A 22,043-nucleotide genomic window follows, 5' to 3' on the forward strand; every position below is an offset into this window, starting at 1 on the left:
AGCTCCCTGCACCTCCCCCTGGAACCAGAGAAACTGAGGCTGCAGGGCCAGGCTCCTGTGCCACCCAGCTTTACTGCTCCACCCCACTTCTGCAGGCCCACGGCAGTTCTTCCAACGCCTTAAGGCTTCCCCTGGTGCATAGGACACCCACCTGTCTGCCCCTGTGACCGTCACCTCCGCCTCCAGGGAGTAAATGATGAGCTCGCTGTCCTTGGAGGACTCCCTCTGTAGGGGCAGGAAGGAGGGATGCCCACAGCCAACCTCCTGGGGACTCTCCGACTGTGGGGTGAAGGGGGCACAGCCATTGGAGGCAGCCTGGCAGCCAGGGCCCCCTGCAAGCTGCCAGTTGTGCTGCCGACACCCACGGTAACAGGAAAGACAGGCTGGGCCCTCACGGTGAGCCAGGGCCTCGGCCAAGTGACATGCTCATCCCGAGCTCATTCTGCACTCCTCTGTCATGACCATCGGCCAGCTCCTTACGGGTGAGGCTCCGACCCTCCAAGAGTCGATCCGTATGACGTTCAAGAATAGACAAATGAATCCTTGGCAAGAGGCCAGAAGGCTGGTTACCTCAGGTGGGAGTACTGATTAGGAGGGGCACAAGGGGGTCTTCCAGGAGATAGAAAATACTTGATGTTTTGGCCTGGGTGGGGGATACTTAGATGTATAGAGAGGGAATCGTCAAGCTGTATACCTATGATTGGTACACACAAGTGTATGTGTGTATTTCACAATAAAAAGGATAGTTTATACAGTAGAATAAAAAATAATTTTGTTTGGACAATAACAGAACAAGAGCTGAAGTTGCCTCGGCACTTCTGAGGGCCCAGGCCCTATTCTTGGCGCTGGATTCCTGTCAAAGCCCTCTGAGGGCTTTCTTTTTATGCCCATTTTTTAGAAATTCACCCCCCCTCCGGGTTTTTTTTTTTTTTTTTTTTAAATGACCATTTCTTTTCTGAAAGCAGAAGCCTAGGGAAGCAAGTCTTCTGGCAAGTCTCACACAGCAGAGAAGGGTTAGGACCCGGGCTCTACTTGCTCAAATGTCCCTCCCTGTCCCCTCAGCCTGGAACCCAGCTCCCAGCTTCCTGGGAAGTCTCACTTGCACCAGAGGCAGGGGCCTCACTCTCCTTCCCTCCACCATGTCATGTAATTATCTCGCACCTCTAGAGTGAGACACTCAGCTCGATTTCCAAAATAAGACTGCCAAGGCCCCAAGTCCTGGGTGGGCAGTTACAGTGCGGGGACTGTGGGCTGGGCTGGGGCGGCCCGTACCTCACTCAGTATGGCCGCCAGGCTCTGGGGCTCCACTGTATCCAGAATCGAGTTCTCCAGGCTCTCAGGCTTCATGGGGGTGAAGTAGCAATCCAGGTCCCGGGCATCCAGGATGGTCTTGAGGGGCTCCTGGTCAGCCCGCTCTGCCCAGCGGCCGTGTGGCTGGTAGCTGCGCTTGGCATGGAAGGATGAGCCATCTGCCACGTCATCGTCCCCTAGCTGAGGGTGACAGGGGATGGTCAGGCAGCTAGCCAAGAGCTCACCAACTCTGAAGGGAGCCAGGGACTCTGCATGGACTCCATCCAGTCTCTTGGCTTTAAACACCACTCAGCAACAGCCTCCAGAGAAATGTCTCCAGCCCGAATCTGTTAAATTCCAGACACGCATGTGCAACTACTCTATACTATACAGATCCTTAGTGATATTTGAAAGTGAACATGTTGAAAGTAACTCCTGATCCCCACAGATCGGCTCCTCCTAAAGCCTTATTCTCACCTGTTGCTCAGGCCCCAACACCTTGAGGTTGTCCTTCATTCTTATACTGTCCCTCAGACTCCACACTGCATTTCTTCAGCAAATTCCCTCACCTCTGCCATCCAAACACATCCAAGATATGGCCACTTCTCCAACCCTGGTCCTGCCCAGTGTTGCCTCCACGTAAGACTATGGCTTGAGAGACAGTGGAGGGTGTGTGCTTAAGATCTCAGCTCTGGAGCTGTCCATGTCTTTGAATTCCTAGCTGTGTGACTCTGGACAAGTTACTTAACTTCTCTGGGCCTCAGCTTCTCCATGTGTGAAATAGGGATATGAGAAGCTCCTGGGGATTAAGTGAGATAATACATATAAAATACTTAGAAGAGAGCCTACAGAGTAAGGTGCTGTGCATATTTGTTGAAGGGAATCCCACCTGTAGCAATCACAGATAAGGGGAAGTTTAGGGTCTTGAGAGACCTGGTCTGCAGGGGAGGGGACGGCAGGGAGGATTTCCCTGAGGAGCTGACAGGGTCTGATCTGAGGACTGACGCTGTTACTGAAATAAATCGTCCAACCTCGGGGGTAGAATTCTGAGCCAGCTTCGAACCCACTGGTTACTCCGCTAAGTAACAATCAATCATTCGATTCTAACATCATCTTCTTTCTCTCACATGCAATCATTTGGTTCCACCTTCAAAATCTATGCAGTCTCCTACCTCTCTTGCCTGCATGATCCCAACAGTCTCCTCCCAGGGACCCCGCTTGCCCCTCATGTTCACACTTGGTGCTACACCATGACCTTCCTCAGCTCAGAACCCTCCCTTGCCTCCATCTCACTCGGTGCCAGGGGCAAAAATAAGTGGGGTGGACAATGAGGAGTGTTTAGGGAACACACCATAGCCCACACGGTACCACACCATCTGTCCCCCGTCCCCTCTCTCCCCAACCCTGCCCCTCATTCACCCTCAACCCAGGCAGCTGGGCCTCCCTGTACCTTTTTGAACATGCTAATAGGCACAGTCCTGCCTCACGGTCTCTGTCTTGATACTGCTCTTTTGCAGGAACATTCTTTCCCGGGAACTGCACTTCTCCCTTGCTTCAACTCTGTTCAAGTATCACCTTCCCAGTGAGGCTTTTTCTGTTTATCCTAAAATTGTTGTCCCCTTTCCCCAATGCTTATTATTTTCCTTCTCAATTTTTTCCCTCCACAGCACTTATCAGCTCCCAAAATACTATACAACTCACTGATGTGGATACTGTCCATGTTCCACACTAGAAAATGAGCCTGTGAAAGTCTGCCTCACTCCCTGCCATAAGGAATGCTCAGAACAAGGCTTGCCCGGGGGGAGCTGTTCGCTCTGTGTGTTACACGAATGAAGGACGGTCTAAGCGGAGACTGGAAGGATGATGGGGTTCTCCAGGGGAAGGAGAGATGCAGGGAAGGAAACAGGCTTCCAGAAGAAAGAAGAGGATGAAGGAGAGCACCCCTACTTTGCCAGCCGTAGGTGCCCTGGTCTCCGGGCAGACTCACCAGCCGCTTTGCCCAGAGGGGCAGTTTGCCGTTGGTCAGCAGACACCGAGGATCTGGAGAGACACAAGGAATCCATGAAGAGAGAATAAACAACCCAACAGAAAAATGGGCAATGTACATAAATCGGCAATTCTCCAAAGAGACAATACAAGGAACAGACAGAAAGACCAAAAGATGCTCAACCTTACTAATTGTCAGGAAAACGCAAATTTACACAACAGACCAAAATTAAAATGCTTTATATTATCAAGTGTTGGCAAAAGTGTGGGAGAGCGGAGGGTTTAAGCTGACTGCTAGGTGGGGCAGTAACATGATGTGGGGACCCTGGGGGTCTCTTCTGAAATAAAAAGTGTACTACATGCCAGCCCTCACCTCCGTCTGGAGAAACTCTCACATGTGCCTGGAGAGGCCTAGGAATGGTCAGCACGGCCTTATCACAAAGGTGCACAGTTAGAAAACCCTAAATGTCCTTCCAGAGGCAAATACCTTAAAATATCCCACTATGCTGCTGGTTAAAAGAGGGAGGCCTGTGGGGCACCTAGGTGGCTCAGTTGGTTGAGCATCTGACTCGATTTTGGCTCAGGCTCCAGTCATGATCTCAGGGTGCTGAGATCCAGTCCTGCACTGGATTCCCCGCTCAGCGTGGCGTCTGCTTGAGACTCTCTCCCTCTCCCTCTGCCCCTGCCACCACTCACACTCATCCTCTCTCTAAATAAATAAAATCCTTAAAAAAAAAAAAGGGAGTCCTCTCTTTTGTATCCATCAATAGGTGAATATTCCTGTTTTCTTTTTTTTTTTTTAAAGATTTTTTATTTATTCATTTGACAGAGAGAGATCACAAGTAAGCAGAGAGGCAGGCAGAGAGAGGAAGGGAAGCAGGCTCCCTGCTGAGCAGAGAGCCCGATGCGGGATTCGATCCCAGGACCCTGAGATCATGACCTGCGCCGAAGGCAGTGGCTTAACCCACTGAGCCACCCAGGCACCCCACCTGTTTTCTTTTTTAAAGAGTTTATTCATTTGAGAGAGATTGATATTTCTTCTCTTTTCAAAAAATATTTACTTATTTATTTGAGAGAGAGAGAGAGCGCGTAAGCACGAGGAGCAGAAGGGGAGGGGAAAGAAGAGGGAAGGAATCACAGGCAGACTCCACACTGAGCATAGAGCCTGACGCAGGGCTTGATCTCACAACCCTGAGATCACGACCTGAGCTGAAACCAAGAGTCAGACTGACTGAGCAACCTAGGCACCCAGAAAAGATACTTCTGAGAGGAAAAAGCTACTGAATGATGTCTATAGTAGAATACAATTTATGTACATAAGTATGACATGTTCTAATGGCTGTGTACATATGCATATTAATGTTCGGGAAAAGGCCTATAAGGACTCATAAGAAACTGACAGAAGTGGCCACCCTCCAGAGAACATGGGATTCAGTGTGAGGGTGGCAACAAAGAAAATTTGCTTACTCTGACTTTTTTCCAAGGCTGAATTCTTACATTACTGTTGCCTACTGTTTAGTCACCCCTGTTGGCAGAGGACCTTGCCCCACACTGAAAGCCCCCAGCCTCTCTTAGCGGGAGCAACCATGGCTAATGGAACCTAAGAGAAGCCTTCAGGGAGCTTCTGGGCAAGTATCCTCTCCAAAGGAGGTTGGAAGAGGGACTGTCCTATGCAACCAGCAGCCATCTTGCAGCCATGAGGGCCTAAGCCAAGGCAACATGCAGAAGGGCAGAAATTTAGAAATTTTATTTGCTATAAAGTCATTGAGCTACTGTTCTCCCTTCTGCCTGAACAAACAGAATGTGTTGTCTTCTGGTTAACAGCAACTTGTTTTTCCCCGGGAACATCCCCTGCACCCCTACCCACCCTCTTTGGTCACATGGCTCCAGTGCCCTTCAGGGATGACCACATGACTCAGGCCTGGCCAATCACAGCTACAGGCTCAGAAATGGCCACCATGACTCACACTAGAAATGTGGGTCACGACCCCAGGCTTTTGCTTGAGCTACAGGGAAAGAGATGCTCTCTTCTCTAGAGTTTTATCACCTAGAGCTGTTGGGGGGACTCTGCCACCAGGAAAGGGAGAGTCTGCCTGAGAGCAAGGCCAAGGTGGAGAAAAGCAGTGCCAAAAGGTGGAGAAAAATAAATTCCTTTAACATCACCTGACGACAGGGGTCCAGCTATTGCCTGAAACCAATAAGGCGATTTTCAGGTATATGATCCAATAAATTCTCTTTCCAGCTGAAGCCAGTGAGAGTCTGGCTGCTATTACACTGAGGGAGTCCTGACTGATACGATTATTGAGCTTCATTTCCAAGTGGTGGGTGAAACCCAGCAACGATCCCTATACCAAGAGTTCAAATAGGGCCCCTTTGGATGGACCCCTTCCCCAACCTGGGTCCAAGCTCTCTTTGGATGGTGTCTTCAGCAACTCTTCTGGTTCACACTCTTCCTCCAGCTCATCCTCTGTCTGCTCTCCCGGGCTTAAGGAGCAAATCTCACTGGGCGCAGATGTATAGGTCTCCTGCCTGAGGCCAAGAATGAGAACGGCAAGGAGAGAAATACATAAATGTTGTGGTGGTTTGGAGGGACAGTGAGATATCTAGGGTTGGGCCCTGTGCTAGCCTAGCTTCCATATGCATATATTACTGACTTCTGGTCAGGATGGTGCTGGGATCCCAGCACCTGCTCTGCTGGAAATATCACCATAATAAATTAGATATTACAAAGACTGTGCTTAAAATATAAGACAAAATCTCTAAGGGCAACAGCCAGAGGACAGAAAGCAAAGTAGACAGTGGAGGCTTTAGTACTAAGCTGTGTACTTCATTCTGGGAAGTGTGTATGGGGCGGGTAGGTTTTATCTCTTTTGGAGTACAGGACCCTAAAACATGCCTGACACAGGTGGGCACTGGGGGGCACCTGGGGCAATGTGGAAGCCTCAAAACCAGGAGCCAAGAGGAGCTCCCCATGCCCTTGGTACCTAGATTGGCAAGACCTCCAGTACTATGAGGACGGGAGGCTCATGTTCAGGTCTGGTCCCTGAGGGGAGGCAATGGCAAAGCCTCAAGGCAGAGAAAGGCAAGGACAGCTCCAGAGGCAAGAGAGAGGATAAGCCCCGAAATCTCCCACTCGAGTGAGACCTCCAAACTAAAATCCCTAATCAAAAATTAGAATACGATTCCACGCCAAATAAAACTGGTCTTGCAGCATAAAAATGTTGAAGAGTATGGACCCTCTGCCAGAGCCTTCCCTTCTCACTGCACACTGCGTCGGGGGCCTCCCCAGCTTTGAGTTCCCTGGAGCTCCTTCTCCCATCACAGTGCTCATAGGCTCTCCATTTTGCTTTTCATCGAGGCTACGGCTGCACACAAGCAGGACCTAGGGCCATCCTGGCCATGGCTGCCTTTGGTGTCACTCCTCAGGGGGCCCAGGGCAGGAAGATACTTCTCTGGCAGACAGACAAATGGCAGAGGGCTAGGTCACTGCCAGGACCTGGGCTGGCCGCTCCACTTCCCATCCTTCATGTGCTGTTGCTGCTGCTGCTCCCGGTGGTCGATCTCCAGCAAGTGCTGCTTCATGCAGTTTGTGATCTCTGGGCCCAGGTGCCAGATGAACACGCAGCTGCAGAGGCCAGAGAGAGATGCGGAAGGGAGAGCAACAGGAGACATGGAAGCTGTCAGACCCTGGAGCCACCTGGGTTACTACAGCCGAGACCCCATTCCCTGGCCCCTCCCAGAAAACACCTGCCTTCCGCTTGGGGTGGGGACAGGGGTTCCAGGCCACGTGGGGTCTACACCCTGGGCGGGGTTCAAAGCCTCCCAGCAAACCAGGACCAGTTCTGAAGTCCTCAAAGCTCAAGGAAAGGGGCTGGGGAAGGACTGGAATAAACCAAAGGGGGCGACAAGAGAGACTTCTTTGGGCACCAACCACATGCTAAGGACTTTATATGCCACCTCATTTGATTCTCACTGCATAATTGTCCAGGACACTGGGATCATCTTTTACAGATGAGCAAACTGAGGCTTAGAGATGGGAAATAACCTGCTCTAGATGCCACATAAGTGGCAGATGTGTGATCTCCGGGCTGGGTGTGAAACCAAGGTTCACACAGTCAAAGGAGAGAGCTGTAAGGTGGAGCCCTCAGCAGAGTTCTCTGCATGGGCAGGGCAGTCCAGGAGCATGGTCTTCCTGCTGTCTGAGCCCCTGCACACCCCACAGTAACGGTCTTGCCCACTCCCAGGGGGAAGCCAGCCAGGGGCGGCCTCCAGAGCTTCCCCACCTGTCTCCGGATACTGTGATCAAATGACGACAGTCGTAGGTGAACTTCATGCCGGTAACGATTTCTGAAAGCAGAGCAGAGAAGCCGTGCTGCCCTTCTGAGTCAGAAGGCTGTGTGGGGGCGCACGAGGAGGTGTCCCACGTAGGGAGGCACACCCACCTGAGTGACCAAACATCTTGGCAACGCACTCGCCCGAGTAAAAGTCAATCACTGAGATGCTTTTGTCGGAGCAGCTGGTGGCCAGGAAGGTGCCTGAGGGGTCCACGTGGACCTGGGAAGAAGAGGACCCCTGTGACAGCGGGGCTGGCTGCTTCTTCCCTATGGGGAGGCCAGGTCAAACCTCATAGCCTCCCTGGTGAGGATGGAACTCCTGCTTCCATTTTACAGGTAAAAAAACGACCAACCAGGCCCTGGGTCAAGCACTGTACATGTGCAGACTGATTTTTCCCAGAGAAGAATCCTGTGATGGAGGTTCTTTCTATCTGCATTTTACAGGCTTCAGAGGACGATACTTGCCCAAGGTCATAGCCTGAGACAGAGCTGCGAGAGTCTGACCTTGAAGCCTGAACTCATAACTCTCCTCCTTCAGAGGCTCTGAGAAGTTCCCCCAGGCCTCTTGGGTTGTTCTCACCACACCGTGGCCACTCAAAACAGAAACCACTTAAATGTCCCGGTTTGGGAAAGGGCTCAGTAAATAAAGGTAAACTAGTCGGGGATACCCCTCCCCAAGCTCCCAAGCAACCTTGGTCAGCCAGGCTGGAGTGGGTGCTGGCTAGCTTGTGATCCTTTGGTCAGGTGCCCAGGAGGCCACAGTCAGGGCAGCAGGCGGATGGGGGATGTGCACGCTTTCCACCCGGGGCCCCTGCTACTCACCTTGAGCAGGGACCCTTCATCACCCTGTGAGCCCTTGTAGCACTTCTTCTGCTTCCCATTCACGGTATTGTAGACTCTGGGGAGGTGGGGGCACAACGTGGCCAATGTGGCCCTGCCCACCTGCCCCCTCTTGCGTTCTGGTTCCAGCCTTACCAACCATCTTCCTTGCCCCTGGAAGCCCCTTGCCCCCTCACAGCCCCCATCTGATCCCTGGAGAATGAGATGCCATCTGAGGCTGAGGTCATGGAGGTTATGTACTGGGGTACCCACAGAGTCAGTGTCCGTTGAGCTAATGTCTATCTTCCCCGCTACAGAGCAAGCAGGGTGCCTGGCCCTCAATTTGAATGAGCAGATGCAAGAGATGGAGAACCTCTTGGCACAAGCTCTCCACTCCCCGGCTCATTCCTCCACATCCTTCCCAGTCTCAATTCAGATGCTTCTTCCATCAAGCCCTGCTTGATCCCCAGGTAGGATCAGGTGTCTGGATCCCCCAAGTCCCCTGGGCTCTCTCAGCCCTGACCGCTCCCTGCTGTCACCGTCTAGCGAGGTGTCCATCTTGCCTCACTTGGACTGGGAGTTCCGTGAAGGTAGGGCCCGCGGCTGCCCTGCTCGCTGCCGCGTCTCCTGCACCATCCGTCCCAGCTTGGGTGCTCAGGGAATGTAGGGGAGTGAATGAACTGGTGAGCCACATCAGTACCTCTAAGTCAGCCCACACAGAACTCTGGAGACCCAAAAGGAGCCCCTTTGCTGACCTGGAGGCTAGGCCTGGGTGAGCGCAGCTCCTAAGAAACACCCGCTGGGTCCCTCCACTGAGCCTAGTTCCTGAGGGACCAGACGAGCAGGGGGAGGAAAACAGACCCAACTAGGTCTCCTACAGGCTCTACTCAGAAACCAGTCCAGTCCGACTCAGAGCCCAGGGCAGCTCCTTACCTCACATTGCGGTCCTGGCAGGCCACAGCCACATACTTTTGGGTGATGTCAATGTCCATGTCATACAAGGTGGTCTTCTCTGCCACGTGGTGGGTGCGGACAAAGTGTAGTCCGTCTGAGGTCTGGCAAGGCAGGTGGGGCCTTCAGAGGATGCCCCCGACAAGCTGCCCATCCCAGCTCCCAAGGAGGCCAACCCACTCTACCTGCTGGGCACTGCGAAAGTAGATGCTCTTGTCAGCCCCACAGCTGATCATCTGGATGTCTCTATTGCCTGGAGGAGGAGGGGGGGGTGCATTAGGCAAGACTGGGCCACTGCCGAGCCTGACTTGGAGCAGGGATCCTAGCTAAGGAGCTCACTGCTAGGGAACTCTGCTGTGGGTCAGGGAGGGATTCCTGGAGGTGGTGAGTGGGCACCGGGTGCAGGTGGTATTCTAAGATGTGAGCGGTATGAGGTGGGACAGATAGAGCAGTGGCTCGGCAGACCTCGGCAGAGCAAGGGCAAATAGGGAAACAGGCCAGGGACACAGAAGAGGTACCATGTCAGATCTGGGATTTGGAAAGGTGATTTGGGCAACCGAGGGGAGGTGGGATCAAAGCAGGGGGCAAGTGGAGACAGGCAGACCACTGGGAGGTGCAGACCATCCTGAGCACCTCAGGTCAGGGCCCATGCCACACAGGTCTCCCCTCCTGACTGCTCACCAGCCGTTCCACTGTACAGGTGTGAACCTGGGGCTGAGAGTCACACAGTCCTGCCCCAGGGCACACGGAGTCAGGACAGGGCCAAGATTAGACTCGGGCATTTTCTGGCTAAACACTGTGCTCTGAGCCCTGGCTTTCCTTCCATGCCTTAGTTTTCTGTCTGTACAATGGGCCTATGACAGCTCCCACCCCATGGAGTTTTGTGAAGCCTGTGGAAGCGTGGCTGCCTCCTAGTAAGCACTCTACATATTCTTGCCTTTCTTCTTTCTTTATAGATTAGAATACTAACAGCACAAATACCTCAGAGTCGTGGTGAGGATGTGAGGACAGAACAGATGTAAAACACTGAGATAAATTATAACACTCTGGCACGGCAAACCTGCTGTTTCACGGCAGGATTTCTGAGTGGGTGCAGGCTTGACACGCAAGCTGTCCCTCTGGTAGGAATCACGGGCCCCCAGAAGGGAGTGAGTCCTGTGTGGGCGAGCAAGTGTGACCTGGGAGGGCCCCAGAGAGGCCTGCAAGTTACCGGTAATGTTCTGTTTCTGTGGGGTGGGGTGCCCTAGCACTTAGCAGTGTTAGAACACAGCGATCAGAACAGTCACTGGTTATAAACAATACGTGTGTCTGTTCTAGTGCATACTCACTGATTATGAACCTTGACGGGAAGTTCATTGTATTATTCTGTAAATACACATATTGTATTCATTTGTTTGGATATGTTTCAGATAAAACTGTTAAAGACTGAATCCTTCTTTAGCAAGGCAGCTGCTATTAGGTTTCAACTGGCTGGAGACCAGTTTATACGAAAATTATCCATGTTTTGAGAAAAGCCCAGCTGGAACAGGGCATTCAGGAGCTGGGTCTAGGACTTATGTCTTGTCAGACTAGCTAGGGGCTCTGATGAAAACCCACACCCTGCAGAAGGTGGCCTTAAGGACCAATTCCTGGGCCACCCCTTGGACTGTCATCACCGCTCTTAGATCCATTCATGAAAGCTGAGGTCACTGGTGGACAAAGTTAGGCTTACCGATTTTTTTTTTTTTTAAGATTTTATCCATTTATTTGACAGAGAGATCACAAATAGGCAAAGACGCAGGCAAAGAGAGAGGGAAGCAGGCTCCCCACTGAGCAGAGAGCCTGATGCGGGGCTCGATCCCAGGACGCTGAGATCATGACCTGAGCCGAAGGCAGAGGCTTAACCCACTGAGCCACCCAGGCGCCCCTAGGCTTACTGATTTATTTTAACTAACTCTATCCCACGGAATGAATAGGCTTTTAAAGATGTCTGAGAAGTTTTGGCTATCTTCAACAAGACACATCAAACACTGTTAACTTTTGTCCATTGTTAACTTGTTTTAGCTACAGAGAAGTAGGGCAGGAAGTGGGGAAGACCAAGGGTCATTAATACCTTCTCAGCCATAAGATTACATGTAAAAAAAATTCTTCAGAGTCAAGAACTTAGAGTAAGTACATGGATATATTCTCTCCATGGGCAGATTCTTCTGGAATATAGTTTTGAATATGCTCTTGGGTTCTGATCAGTTAAACCCTACAGGACGGGCCTTCTCTCCCCTTGGAATCCATTAGAGCTAAGGACCTCTATGCTGAACCTTTCGAGTCTAGAAGAAATCCCTTTGATCTCCTAATTGAGTGTGGGCTTCGCAGGACAGCCTTACCAAGATCTAAGCCTGCACCTCTTGGCTGAGTGACTCCAGCTGTGAGCGGGGTAAGGAAGGGGCTAACTGCAGTGCAAGGATCCTCGCCAGCACAGAATTAGCTTCCAGTAATTTTCATGGTCACCTATTTTCCTGCCAAGGTCACCACTGTCCATGTTGCCCTCTCGCAGGATTGGCATCCTGATTTCCTTTGGGGCAACAACATTCACCTAATTCCAGTCCTCCTAGAGGCAGGTGTAGGCTGGGGGGGCACATGAATCACACCTGCCCCAAGAAAACACCCCAAAGCCCTGGCACTGGAAACTGTTCTGAAAAGCACAGGTGCCTCAAGCCAGCACGAGGGAAGTTAGCACCCAATTTTTGCCAAAACTGACAGAGGGAAAGTCTCCTTCCAGTGGCACAGTGATAACCCAGATGCCCCCAACTGCAGAAAGGCACAGCTGACAAAGTCTTGATAAGAGCCAAAGGAGTGCACCAAACAAGGCGGAGGAAGCAGGGAGGAAGGGGCTCACCAGCAAACTTGATGGCTGTGATGGAGGAGGAGTGGTCGTCCAGGGTCTGCTCCAGGTTGTAGTTCTTCTCCACGTTCAGCACGTGGATCAGTCGGTCCCGACTGGCTGAGGCCAGCAAGGTCAGCCCTGTGAGTGGACAGGGTATCCCTGGGTTCCCAGGCAGCCGCTTGATGCTCTGGCCTCCCAGACAGCAGCGTGACTGGCTTTCCTGGCCCTGAAGAAGGGGGCTCTGGTTCTATACCTGCAGCCAACTTGCCCCAAACCCAGAAAGGGGCCATGCCCTCAGCTCTCTGCAGTGTTTCCTCAGAACCCCCCAAACCCTGGCATATCACACCCCCTGCCACCAGTTCAGGGGGATGAGCCTTGAGGTACCCACGGATGCTCTGTCACCCGTGCCCACAGCAGACGTCATCGCAGAGCCCAGCACTACTTCCTGCCAAGTCCAACTCTTGGGCATGCCATGTGAAGCCCTGCCAACTTCCCAGTCTCCCCAGAATACTGTTCCCTCCCTCTCTGCACTCTGGCTACAGGGGTCTTGACCGGGTCCTACTGACAGCCTGCTGCCATACTTCCTTCTGCCAGAGTGCCCCCTCAGACGGAGCTTACCCTGGTCGACTGGCGCATCTGAGGGTGAACACATGACCTGAGGCAGAGGCGAGCTCAGGAAGGACATACTGAGTGAAGAGAAACCTCAAGAGAAACTGGTGGGACAGAGGGTGCAGAGAGATGAAGAAGGAAGAGCGAGCGTGGGAAAGATTCCTAACTGATCAGGACATGACTCCACCTAAGTTCTGTTCCTGTCAAAAATGTATCAGCAGAATGAAAAATCATGAGGAAAACAAACTCAAATGGAAGGAAATTCTACAAAATGACTGGTCTATGTCCGCAGAAAGTCATAAAGACAAATTAAGGCTGTGGAAATGTTCCCCAAAAAAGGTGATAAAAGAGCTATGAAAACTCAAGTGTGAACCCAGATGGGAGATACAAAGGTGCTATCCAGGATAATACTGGGACAGCTGGCAAAATGGGAATAAGGACCACAAAAGAGAGGACAATAGAGGATAGAGTGAAATGCCTACATGTGATAGGTGCATGTGGTCATGTAAATGGATGTCTTCACAGACCCACTAAAGAGTGAAAGGTCAAGCCTTCAACTTACTAACAAGTCAGCAAAAGGAATGTATATGCTAGTATTTCACTAATGTGAGAGTATGCACACACACGTGCACAAACATGGAGAAAGAAATGGAGATGGGGAAGCAGATTAAGGCATGCATACAATCATACGAGTCAGACAGAATTTAGAAGAAAAATAACCTGAGGAATCTGGGTGAAGACAACATGGGTATTTATTCTAATTCTCTTGCAATTTTCCTGTAGGCATCCAACTTTTTCAAAATAATATGTTTGATATTATTTGATATATAATGTGATCTATAACTGCTGATCTAGCCATACAGTCTCTCATTCAACGTTCACCTCTTTAACCGGAGTGCTGTTCAGGATACTGGGAACCAGGGCAAGCAGCTCCAGCCCAGTTCTGCCTGCTAGAGTCTCGCATCCTGGAGTCCCAGCCACTCTGGTCGTAGGTCCAGCGGCAGGGGTGCTTACTCTCACCCCCAGCCCCACCAGACATCAACTAGCCATCTCTGTGACCCTGCCGGGGGGGGGGGGCTGCTCCCCCACCATCCCCCTGCCACCCCGCAGAGGTTTACCGGTCTCGGGCTTGGAGTACTCCAGGCACAGCACCTCGGCATCATGGGCCTCCACCTTGACCAGTTCATCCATGAAGTGCAGCTCGTGGATCCTGGGAGACACACAATGTTCACTGTACCCTGCCTGGAGTCCCCACCCCTCGGCTCCAGGTGCTCTGCCACTGCTCAGAAAGGTCAGAGCTCCAGCCCCGCAACATGGCGAACTCCCTGCCCTGGCCAACTAATCTAGAGACGCCCAACCATTCCTCTCATCTAGAAACCTGCTACCTTAAAGGCGGCAGTGCCAAGCCTGGGGCACCTAAGTGGGCACCCCGCCCTTATGGGTCCATGCGCCAGGTCTAGGACAATCCTCTGGGTGGGGATGGGGCCAGGGGTCAGAGGTCACTCTCAAGGATAGGACCTATGGGTAAGGAATACTTGATTCCAAACTTCCTTTCTTAAAGACTCTCTCTTTCCTGAAACGCTCTCTCCAAATGAAATCAACCAACCAACAGGCCATCTAGGATGATACCTATATCTACGATGATCATCTATATCATCTAGGATGATATAAGACACAGTCATCCCAGGTCCTCCACTCCTCCTGTGTAATCTTAGCTTAACCACTGGCCTTTCCTGCGTGGTGGCTGCCCCTTTAAGATGGAGCACACGACCCTCCCCTCCTTCTTCATTGGCTTCAGCACCCAGGTGGTCACAGCTGCCATTCCTCAACTTAAGCCTGGTCCCCATGAGAGTACTCACATTCTGTCAGCACCTACTGGTCTGGGAACATCTTTTAAAAAAGTCCGTGGTGTGGGTAAACAGCCTGAGCCCTCAAATGTCCCATCCTCCCGGCCCCCTCCTGGTGCCACCAGGGGCCCCCATGCTCCAGCTGGCATCCTCTCTGACTGTTCAGCATTGGTGTCACATGGCTGGTAAAAGTGTCACCCTAGCCTAGAACGCAAGCTTGCCTGTCTACCACACAGGCACCATTCGCAAGCCCAGCTGCTGAGGTGCTGGGAGCTACCCTATTTCAGCCTTCTGGAAGATACCTCTCAGCTTTGGGTCTCAGGGATGGCTGGTTTCCAGACTGCCATTCACAGTCTCTCATTCCCAATGGGAAAGCAGAGGTGCTGAGGTCATGGCTCCTTCCCTTCACCCTCAGGACCAAAGGCTGAGCTGGGAAGTGTACACCAGTCACCCCCCGGGGCTCACTTGCCTCAGATTTCCACTTCGGTCGCCTGAAGCCAAGTGCTGGCCATCAGGACTGACCTGCATGACTCGCACGCCAGCCTTCACGTCCACAGGTGTCCCGATCTCACTCCCCCGGTCGGGGAAGTGGGACATGTCCTGCAGGTGCTGGATGTCATTCTCTACATAAACTACCTTCAGCAGGGTCTGTGGGAAGGAGAGGGCTGAGGTCAGTACTCTCGGAAGGTCTGAAGCACCTCTGTGATTCAGAGGTGGCCAGTGGCCAACCTCCCATTCTTCATCAGTAACAGAACTCCACATTTAACCTTCCCGACTCAGAGTAACTGTTTCCCAACTGCCCCTGCAGCTAGACGAGGCTCTGTAAATAAATTCTGGTCAATGAAATGTAAAACAAGCAAGAACCCTTCAGCTCCCTTTTCGTTTGTCCTGTTACCTGGAGCTCCAGCAGCCATATCGGAGGGTAAGGACAAGGGCTACTCCAAAGGGGCAGAGTGGAGAGCTGAAGGCTCTTGGGTCTCTAAGGACCTCCTGCAGCTGCCAAGACAGCTTGGACTGGTTATTGCCAGACTATTTTTAGGGGTCAAAAAACCAAACTTTCACCTCTTATTTTGGGTTTTCTGTTGTATGCAGCCAAATATAACATGTATATCACAGGTGTGGAAGAGAAGATGGCGGTGGCTGCCCCTTTAAGATGGAGCACACGACCCTCCCCTCCTTCTTCATTGGCTTCAGCACCCAGGTGGTCACAGCTGCCATTCCTCAACTTAAGCCTCCCCACTGGGTTGGGGAGGTATGGGGGGTAAAGGGGCACCTGCTATACACACCCTGCATTAAGGGCCTTTTTTGTTCCAACCACACTGACTGCTCAGGTTTTCCAACTCACCGAACTCCTTCCTACCTAGGGCCTTTGCACAGGCTATTCCCTTGGCATAGGACACTCTCCCCTTACTCATCCCAGCCTTCCATACCTCAGCTCTGTTTTCTCTTCCTCTAGGAAGCTGTCCCTGACACCACAGATAAAATCAGATGACACTGTTATATGTCCTACCAGCACTTCGCAATTTTCTTTCATGGTGCTTATCATGCTTATGACTCTATCATAGAGGTGCCAGCGTGGCTCAGTTGGTTAAGAGTCCAATTCTTGATTTCAGCTCAGGTCATGATCTTAGGGTTTTGAGTCTGTCCCTGCACTGGGCTCCACACTCATCCCCTCTCCCCACGCGCTCTCTCTCTCAAATAAATACATAAATCTTAAAAAAAAAAAAAAAAAAAAGATTATTTATGGGGCACCTGGGTGGTTCAGTCAGTTAAGCGTCTGCCTTCAGCTCAGGTCATGATCTCGGGGACCCAGGGTCCCAGGATGGAGCCCTGTGTCGGGCTCTCTGCTCAGCAGAGAGTCAGTTTCTCCCTCTGCCCCACCCCTGCCTGTTCTTTTTCTCTCTCTCTCTCTCCACCAAATAAATAAATAAAATCTTTAAAATGATTTTATCTTAATTTATACGGTTATTGGTTCACTGTCTGCCGCTCCCTGCTGGAGTGTGGGAGCCGCAAGAGCAGGAGGAGGGTCTCTCTTGGGCATTGGTGTGTCTCCAGCAGTCAGCACAGCACCTAGCAGGGATCTTACTAAGCATCTGCAGATGAAATGAATGCATGATTCATGTCTTAACTCTTCGGAGAAGCTCCCTCACTGGCTTAGCAATAGCAACCATTTCTTTGGCAAAGTGTTTTTTCCCTACCCTCCCATCATGGCTCCCTTTGGGGCCCGCCCGCACCCTCACCCAAGACCTCACAGTGTGCCAGACCAGGGAAGCCTCTCCCTGGTTTGGTCCATCAAGTGCTCTTCCAGGGAGCTCTGACTCAAGACTCAAGACCTGGGGAACAATTTCTTTTGAATATGTCAGTTTGCCTGGAACAGCTCTGCTGACACACGCAGAGATCAGGAGCTGACTGGCAGAGAGAAGCAGGGAGGACAGACCATGCTACCTCAGAGAGAAACAAGAAAGAGGAAGACACAGAGTGCTTCGGGGCTCCTGCCCCCACTGAAGCTTAATACCAAGGTCCACAAGACTCTCTCCTGCCCCTATATCCTATATTAAAGTAGGTCTCTGTTCCTTCTAAAATATGGTTCACAATTAAGCCACTCACGTTACTGAAGATGTTTTTCTGCCAGTGAGAGTCAGGGCTGCTATCCATGTTCCAAAAGCGGATGGTGTTGTCTGAGGAACAAGTAAGAAAAGATCCTGATGGCAGACAAGCTCTCTGGTCTTCAAACTCGGGATACACCTACAGTTCCCAGAGAATAAGGCAAAGGGCAATTCATTACAACCATTTCAATGACAGCACTGTGACACTCTATTGCATTTTGGTGAAAAAAATTATGTTGCAGATAAATAGGCATAATGCAATGGCTTCTAAAAATAAACAGGAAAAAAGGGACACTAAAAGCTACTATATATTGTCCATGCACCATCTTCAGCCCAGGTCGTGAAACATCCCCAAACATAAATTTCTAAGGCAAATGTTTCAGCTCAGTCAAAAATCACTAAGCACCAAAGGAAACAAGGTACCTTGAGCAAAAAAGCAATAGAAACAACAGTTCAGCTTCAGACGTTGGAATTATCAGACAGAATATAAAACAACCCTGTTTAATATGTTTAAAGCAATAGAAGAACTTTGACAAAAGTAAAAGTAGGCAACCATAAGCTATAAAGAATAACCAAGCAAAGCTCAAAAAGAATAAATTTAACTATTTCTAGAAACAAAATGCATCTCAGAGCGTCAAAGAGATAATCTATAAGGGGATTTCAAAATATAGAATACTGGGTTCTGAGAAGATGATAATAGCAGCAGCATAGATTTTTTAATCTAAAATCCCCACATAGGGGTGCCTGAGTGGCTGAATTGGTTAAGCATCCAATGACTCTTGGTTTTGGCTTAGATCGTAATCTCAGGATCGTGGGGTCAAGACCTGCCTCGGGCTCTGCGCTCAGTGCTGAGTCTGCTTGAAGACTCTCTCTCTGCTCCTCTCTCCGCTAGTACACACCTGTGTGCTCTCTCTCTCTCTAAATTTATTTGACAGAAAGATTACAAGCAGGCAGAGAGGCAGGCAGAGAGAGAGAGGGAAGCAGGCTCCCCACAAGCAGGCTCCCCACCGAGCAGAAAGCCTGACGCGGGGCTCGATCCCAGGACCCTGGGATCACGACCTGAGGCGAAGGCAGATACTTTAACCCACTGAGCCACCCAGGCACCCCCAAACGAATGAAATCTTAAAAAAACAAACAAACAAACAAACAAGCCCATACAAAAATGAACAACCAGATAACAAAACCAAAATCCCATGAGCACCATTTACAGCAAAACAAGGGGATGAGATATTCTCTTAACTCCCAAAATACAAGCAGGTAGATACAAACTACCTCCAGTCATAAGATCTAGATATCATTAACATGTATATGAGAGAAAGTAGAGGGAGGCAATGAGGCACCTCAGAGACCCAACAAAGGATAACCCAGAAGTAGCCAACAGGTAGTCATGGGAAGGTACCAATGGGCTAAACTGAACAGCAGTTCAAATTGGGAGGGTTTCATCCCCACCAACAGTGGTTGAGGGCAAGGTTGGGCAGCTGGGTCTGAGGAACCTAGAGCACTGAAGGCCCAGTGAACTCTCACAACCAGCCAGCCAGGGCTCTCTTCCAGGGCAAAGCCCTACCCTGAGGGGAAACTACTGCGGAGTAGAAACAAAACTGATCAGGATAGAGACAGGAGAGTTCGAGTAAAGGGGAAGCTTAGAAAAAAGGAGGAGCACAATGCACAAATAGGAACATAACAAGGAAATATCAGAAAGCAAGCACCAAACATTTTTTTTTAACAGTATAAAAATCATAAAAGATGGAATTCTTTCTTGGGAAGTTAGAAAACCTGTTCTGAACCACAGCAACGTCTGTTTTTTTTTTTCTTTTCTTTTTTTTTTTTTTTTTAGATTTTTATTTATTTATTTGACAGACAGAGATCACAAGTGGGAAGAGAGGCAGGCAGAGAGAGAGGAAGGGAAGTAGGCTCCCCACTGAGCAGAGAGCCTGATGCAGGGCTCCATCCCATGACTCAGGGATCATGACCTGAGCCGAAGGCAGGGGCTTTAACCAACCAACCAACGGGAGCCACCCAGGCGCCCCTTATTTTTCTTTTTTTAAGGACTCTCTATATCCAAGATGGGCCTCAAACTCACAAGCCCCAGATCAAGATTCTTGTGCCAGGTGCCCCTGTGAACTGCCCTGTGAATTTCTAAAAATTCAGAAAAGCTAATATTACATAAAAATGAAAACAAAAAAAAGGACAATACTTAAGTTCCAAACAAAGTTACCCTTTAAAACAAGAGGAAAAGAAAGCACACAAGAAACCTATTTCTACAAAACAAATCAAAACTGTAACTTTCTCTTTTTTCAAGATTTTTATTTATTTATTTGACAGACGGAGATCACAAGTGGGCAGAGAGGCAGGCAGAGAGAGAGAGAGAGAGAGAGAGGAGAAAGCAGGCTCCCTGCTGAGCAGAGAGCCCGATGTGGGGCTCAATCCCAGGACCCTGGGATCATGACCTGAGCTGAAGACAAAGGATTTAATCCACTGAGCCACCCAGGCACCCCACAAAAACTGTAACTATTTCAAAATAAGCTAAAAGACATTAAGAAAGTGATGAGATATGAAAAGCAACCTAAATCACAATTAGAAAACTCAGAAATAAAATGACAGAATTCTAAGAGTTAGAAATAAATGAGAAATCATATTAAAATTAAAAGCCAAATGAGAAGGAATCCAAAAGTGAATAAACACAAAATGTAAGGCATGAAGAAATACATAAAAGGGGGGAAATTATTAAAAATCAAAGAGAAATTGGGGCACCTGGGTGGCTCAATGGATTAGGCTTCTGCCTTCGGCTCAGGTCATGATTTCAGGGTCCTGGGATCGAGCCCTTCATCAGGCTCTCTGCTCAGCAGGGAGCCTGCTTCCCCGGGTCTCTCTGCCTGCCTCTCTGCCTACCTGTGATCTCTGTCATATAAATAAATAAATCTTTGGGAAAAAAATCAAAGAGAAATGAAAGAAACTAAAAGGATTTGAGAAAAAGTGACAATATTGGAGCTAGGCAAATAAGATCCAACATACAGATAATAGAAATTTCTGAAGAAAACCAAATCAAGGGAAAAGAAAAAAATACTAAAATGTATACTGCAGCAATATGTCTACCTAAAAAAAACCAATACCAAGACACACTCTAGAGTAAGATTACTAGACTTAAAAGTAAAAGAAATCTTTTGGGCTTCTAGGGAAACACAGCAAGTGACTTAAAAGAAAAACCATCAGACATTTCAATAACTATAAGAAAATAAAACAACATATTTAACATAGACAGGAAGAAAATATGAGCCAAGCATTTTCTATCCAGCAGGGGTGACTTTCAAGTATGAAGGGCAAATATAAGCTCACCCAATGCAAAAACTCAGAAAACATTGTCCCATGAACTGTTCCTGTTAAATCTTCTAAAGAATGAGCTCTGAACAACAAAAACAACTAGAGATGTCAATATAAAAGGATGCAGTTACTTGGAGAACAAGGAGTAAATGTGTGTCAAGTGACATTGCTGAAAATGGCAAGCAGAGAGCTCCAAAAATCTATCTTTCCACCAAAGCAATCTTCAGCTGGAAAAAACTTTCAGAATCAACCTTTTCTAAAAAAATTAATTAATCACCTTTAAAAAATTTATTTATTTATTTATTTGACAGAAATCACAAGTAGGCAGAGAGGCAGGCAGAGAGAGGAAGGAAAGCAGGCTCCCTGCTGAGCAGGGGGCCTGATGCCGGGCTCGATCCCAGGACCCTGGGATCACGACCTGAGCCGAAGGCAGAGGCTTTAACCCACTGAGTCACCCAGGCACCCCCAAGTCAATATATTTTAAAAGACTGTTATCATACAATCTTCTCCAACCACAATTAGAATGAAATTACAGGGACGCCTGGGTGGCTCAGTTGGTTGGACGACTGCCTCTGGCTCAGGTCATGATCCTGGAGTCCCGGGATCGAGTCTCGCATCGGGCTCCAAGCTCCATGGGGAGTCTGCTTCTCTCTCTGACCTTCTCCTCGTTCATGCTCTCTCTCACTGTCTCTCTCAAATAAATAAATAAAATCTTAAAAAAAAAAAAGAATGAAATTACAAATAACAAGGAAATTTGGAGAATTAACAAATACATGAATATTAAACCATACACTCTTAAACAATCAATAGGTCAAGGAAGAAATTAAGAAGAAATTAGAAAATACTCTGAGACAAATGAAAATGAAAACACAATATACCAAAATTATGGCATGATGCAAAAGCAATGCTCAGAGGGAAATTTATGGCTGTAAATGCCTACATTAAAAAAGACGGTTGAGGCGCTTGGGTGGCTCAGTTTGTCAAGTGTCTAGCTTTGGCTCAGGTCATGATCCCAGGGTACTGGGATCATGCTCCCTGGTCAGCAAGGGGTCTGCTTCTCTCTCTGCCCCTTCCCCTGCTTGTGCTCTCTCTCTCCCCACAAAATAAATTAAAAAAAAAAAAAAAAAAGATCTTAGGAGTGCTTGTGTGGCTCAGTTGGTTAAGGGTCCAACTCTAGGATTTGGCTCAGGTTGTGATCTTGGGGTCATGGATAGGGCCCCACGGTGAGCTCTGCAATCAGCTCTGCAATCAGTCTATTTAGGACTCTCTCTCCCTCTGCCCACCACCTCCCCCACCACACAAACCTCTCTCAAAATAAAAATAACAAACCTAAAAAAAAAAATCTCAAATCAATAAAGTCTCACCGAAGGAACTAGAAAAGCAAAAGCAATTAAACCAAAAGCTGGCAGGAAGAAGAAAATAA

General features: G+C 49.4%; 1 protein-coding gene across 1 annotated transcript in view; it reads right to left on the bottom strand.

The window, feature by feature from the left end:
- Positions 1-22,043, bottom strand: part of WDR62 (WD repeat domain 62) — a 42,960-nt gene that overhangs the window by 3,890 nt on the left and 17,027 nt on the right. Inside the window, exons 10-23 of the mRNA XM_004765153.3 lie at positions 17,304-17,441; positions 15,166-15,344; positions 13,968-14,059; positions 12,253-12,378; positions 9,566-9,633; positions 9,363-9,484; positions 8,433-8,508; positions 7,719-7,830; positions 7,560-7,623; positions 6,773-6,901; positions 5,672-5,805; positions 3,278-3,330; positions 1,273-1,491; positions 152-279 (exon numbers count right to left, since the gene is read on the bottom strand). Of these exons, the coding sequence (XP_004765210.1) occupies positions 152-279; positions 1,273-1,491; positions 3,278-3,330; positions 5,672-5,805; positions 6,773-6,901; positions 7,560-7,623; positions 7,719-7,830; positions 8,433-8,508; positions 9,363-9,484; positions 9,566-9,633; positions 12,253-12,378; positions 13,968-14,059; positions 15,166-15,344; positions 17,304-17,441 (1,640 nt within the window). The remainder of the gene's footprint in view (positions 1-151; positions 280-1,272; positions 1,492-3,277; positions 3,331-5,671; positions 5,806-6,772; positions 6,902-7,559; positions 7,624-7,718; positions 7,831-8,432; positions 8,509-9,362; positions 9,485-9,565; positions 9,634-12,252; positions 12,379-13,967; positions 14,060-15,165; positions 15,345-17,303; positions 17,442-22,043) is intronic.

Source organism: Mustela putorius, unplaced genomic scaffold (assembly GCF_011764305.1).
Source record: "Mustela putorius furo isolate JIRA1106 unplaced genomic scaffold, ASM1176430v1.1 tig00000174_pilon_pilon_pilon, whole genome shotgun sequence".
Lineage (NCBI taxonomy): Eukaryota > Metazoa > Chordata > Mammalia > Carnivora > Mustelidae > Mustela > Mustela putorius.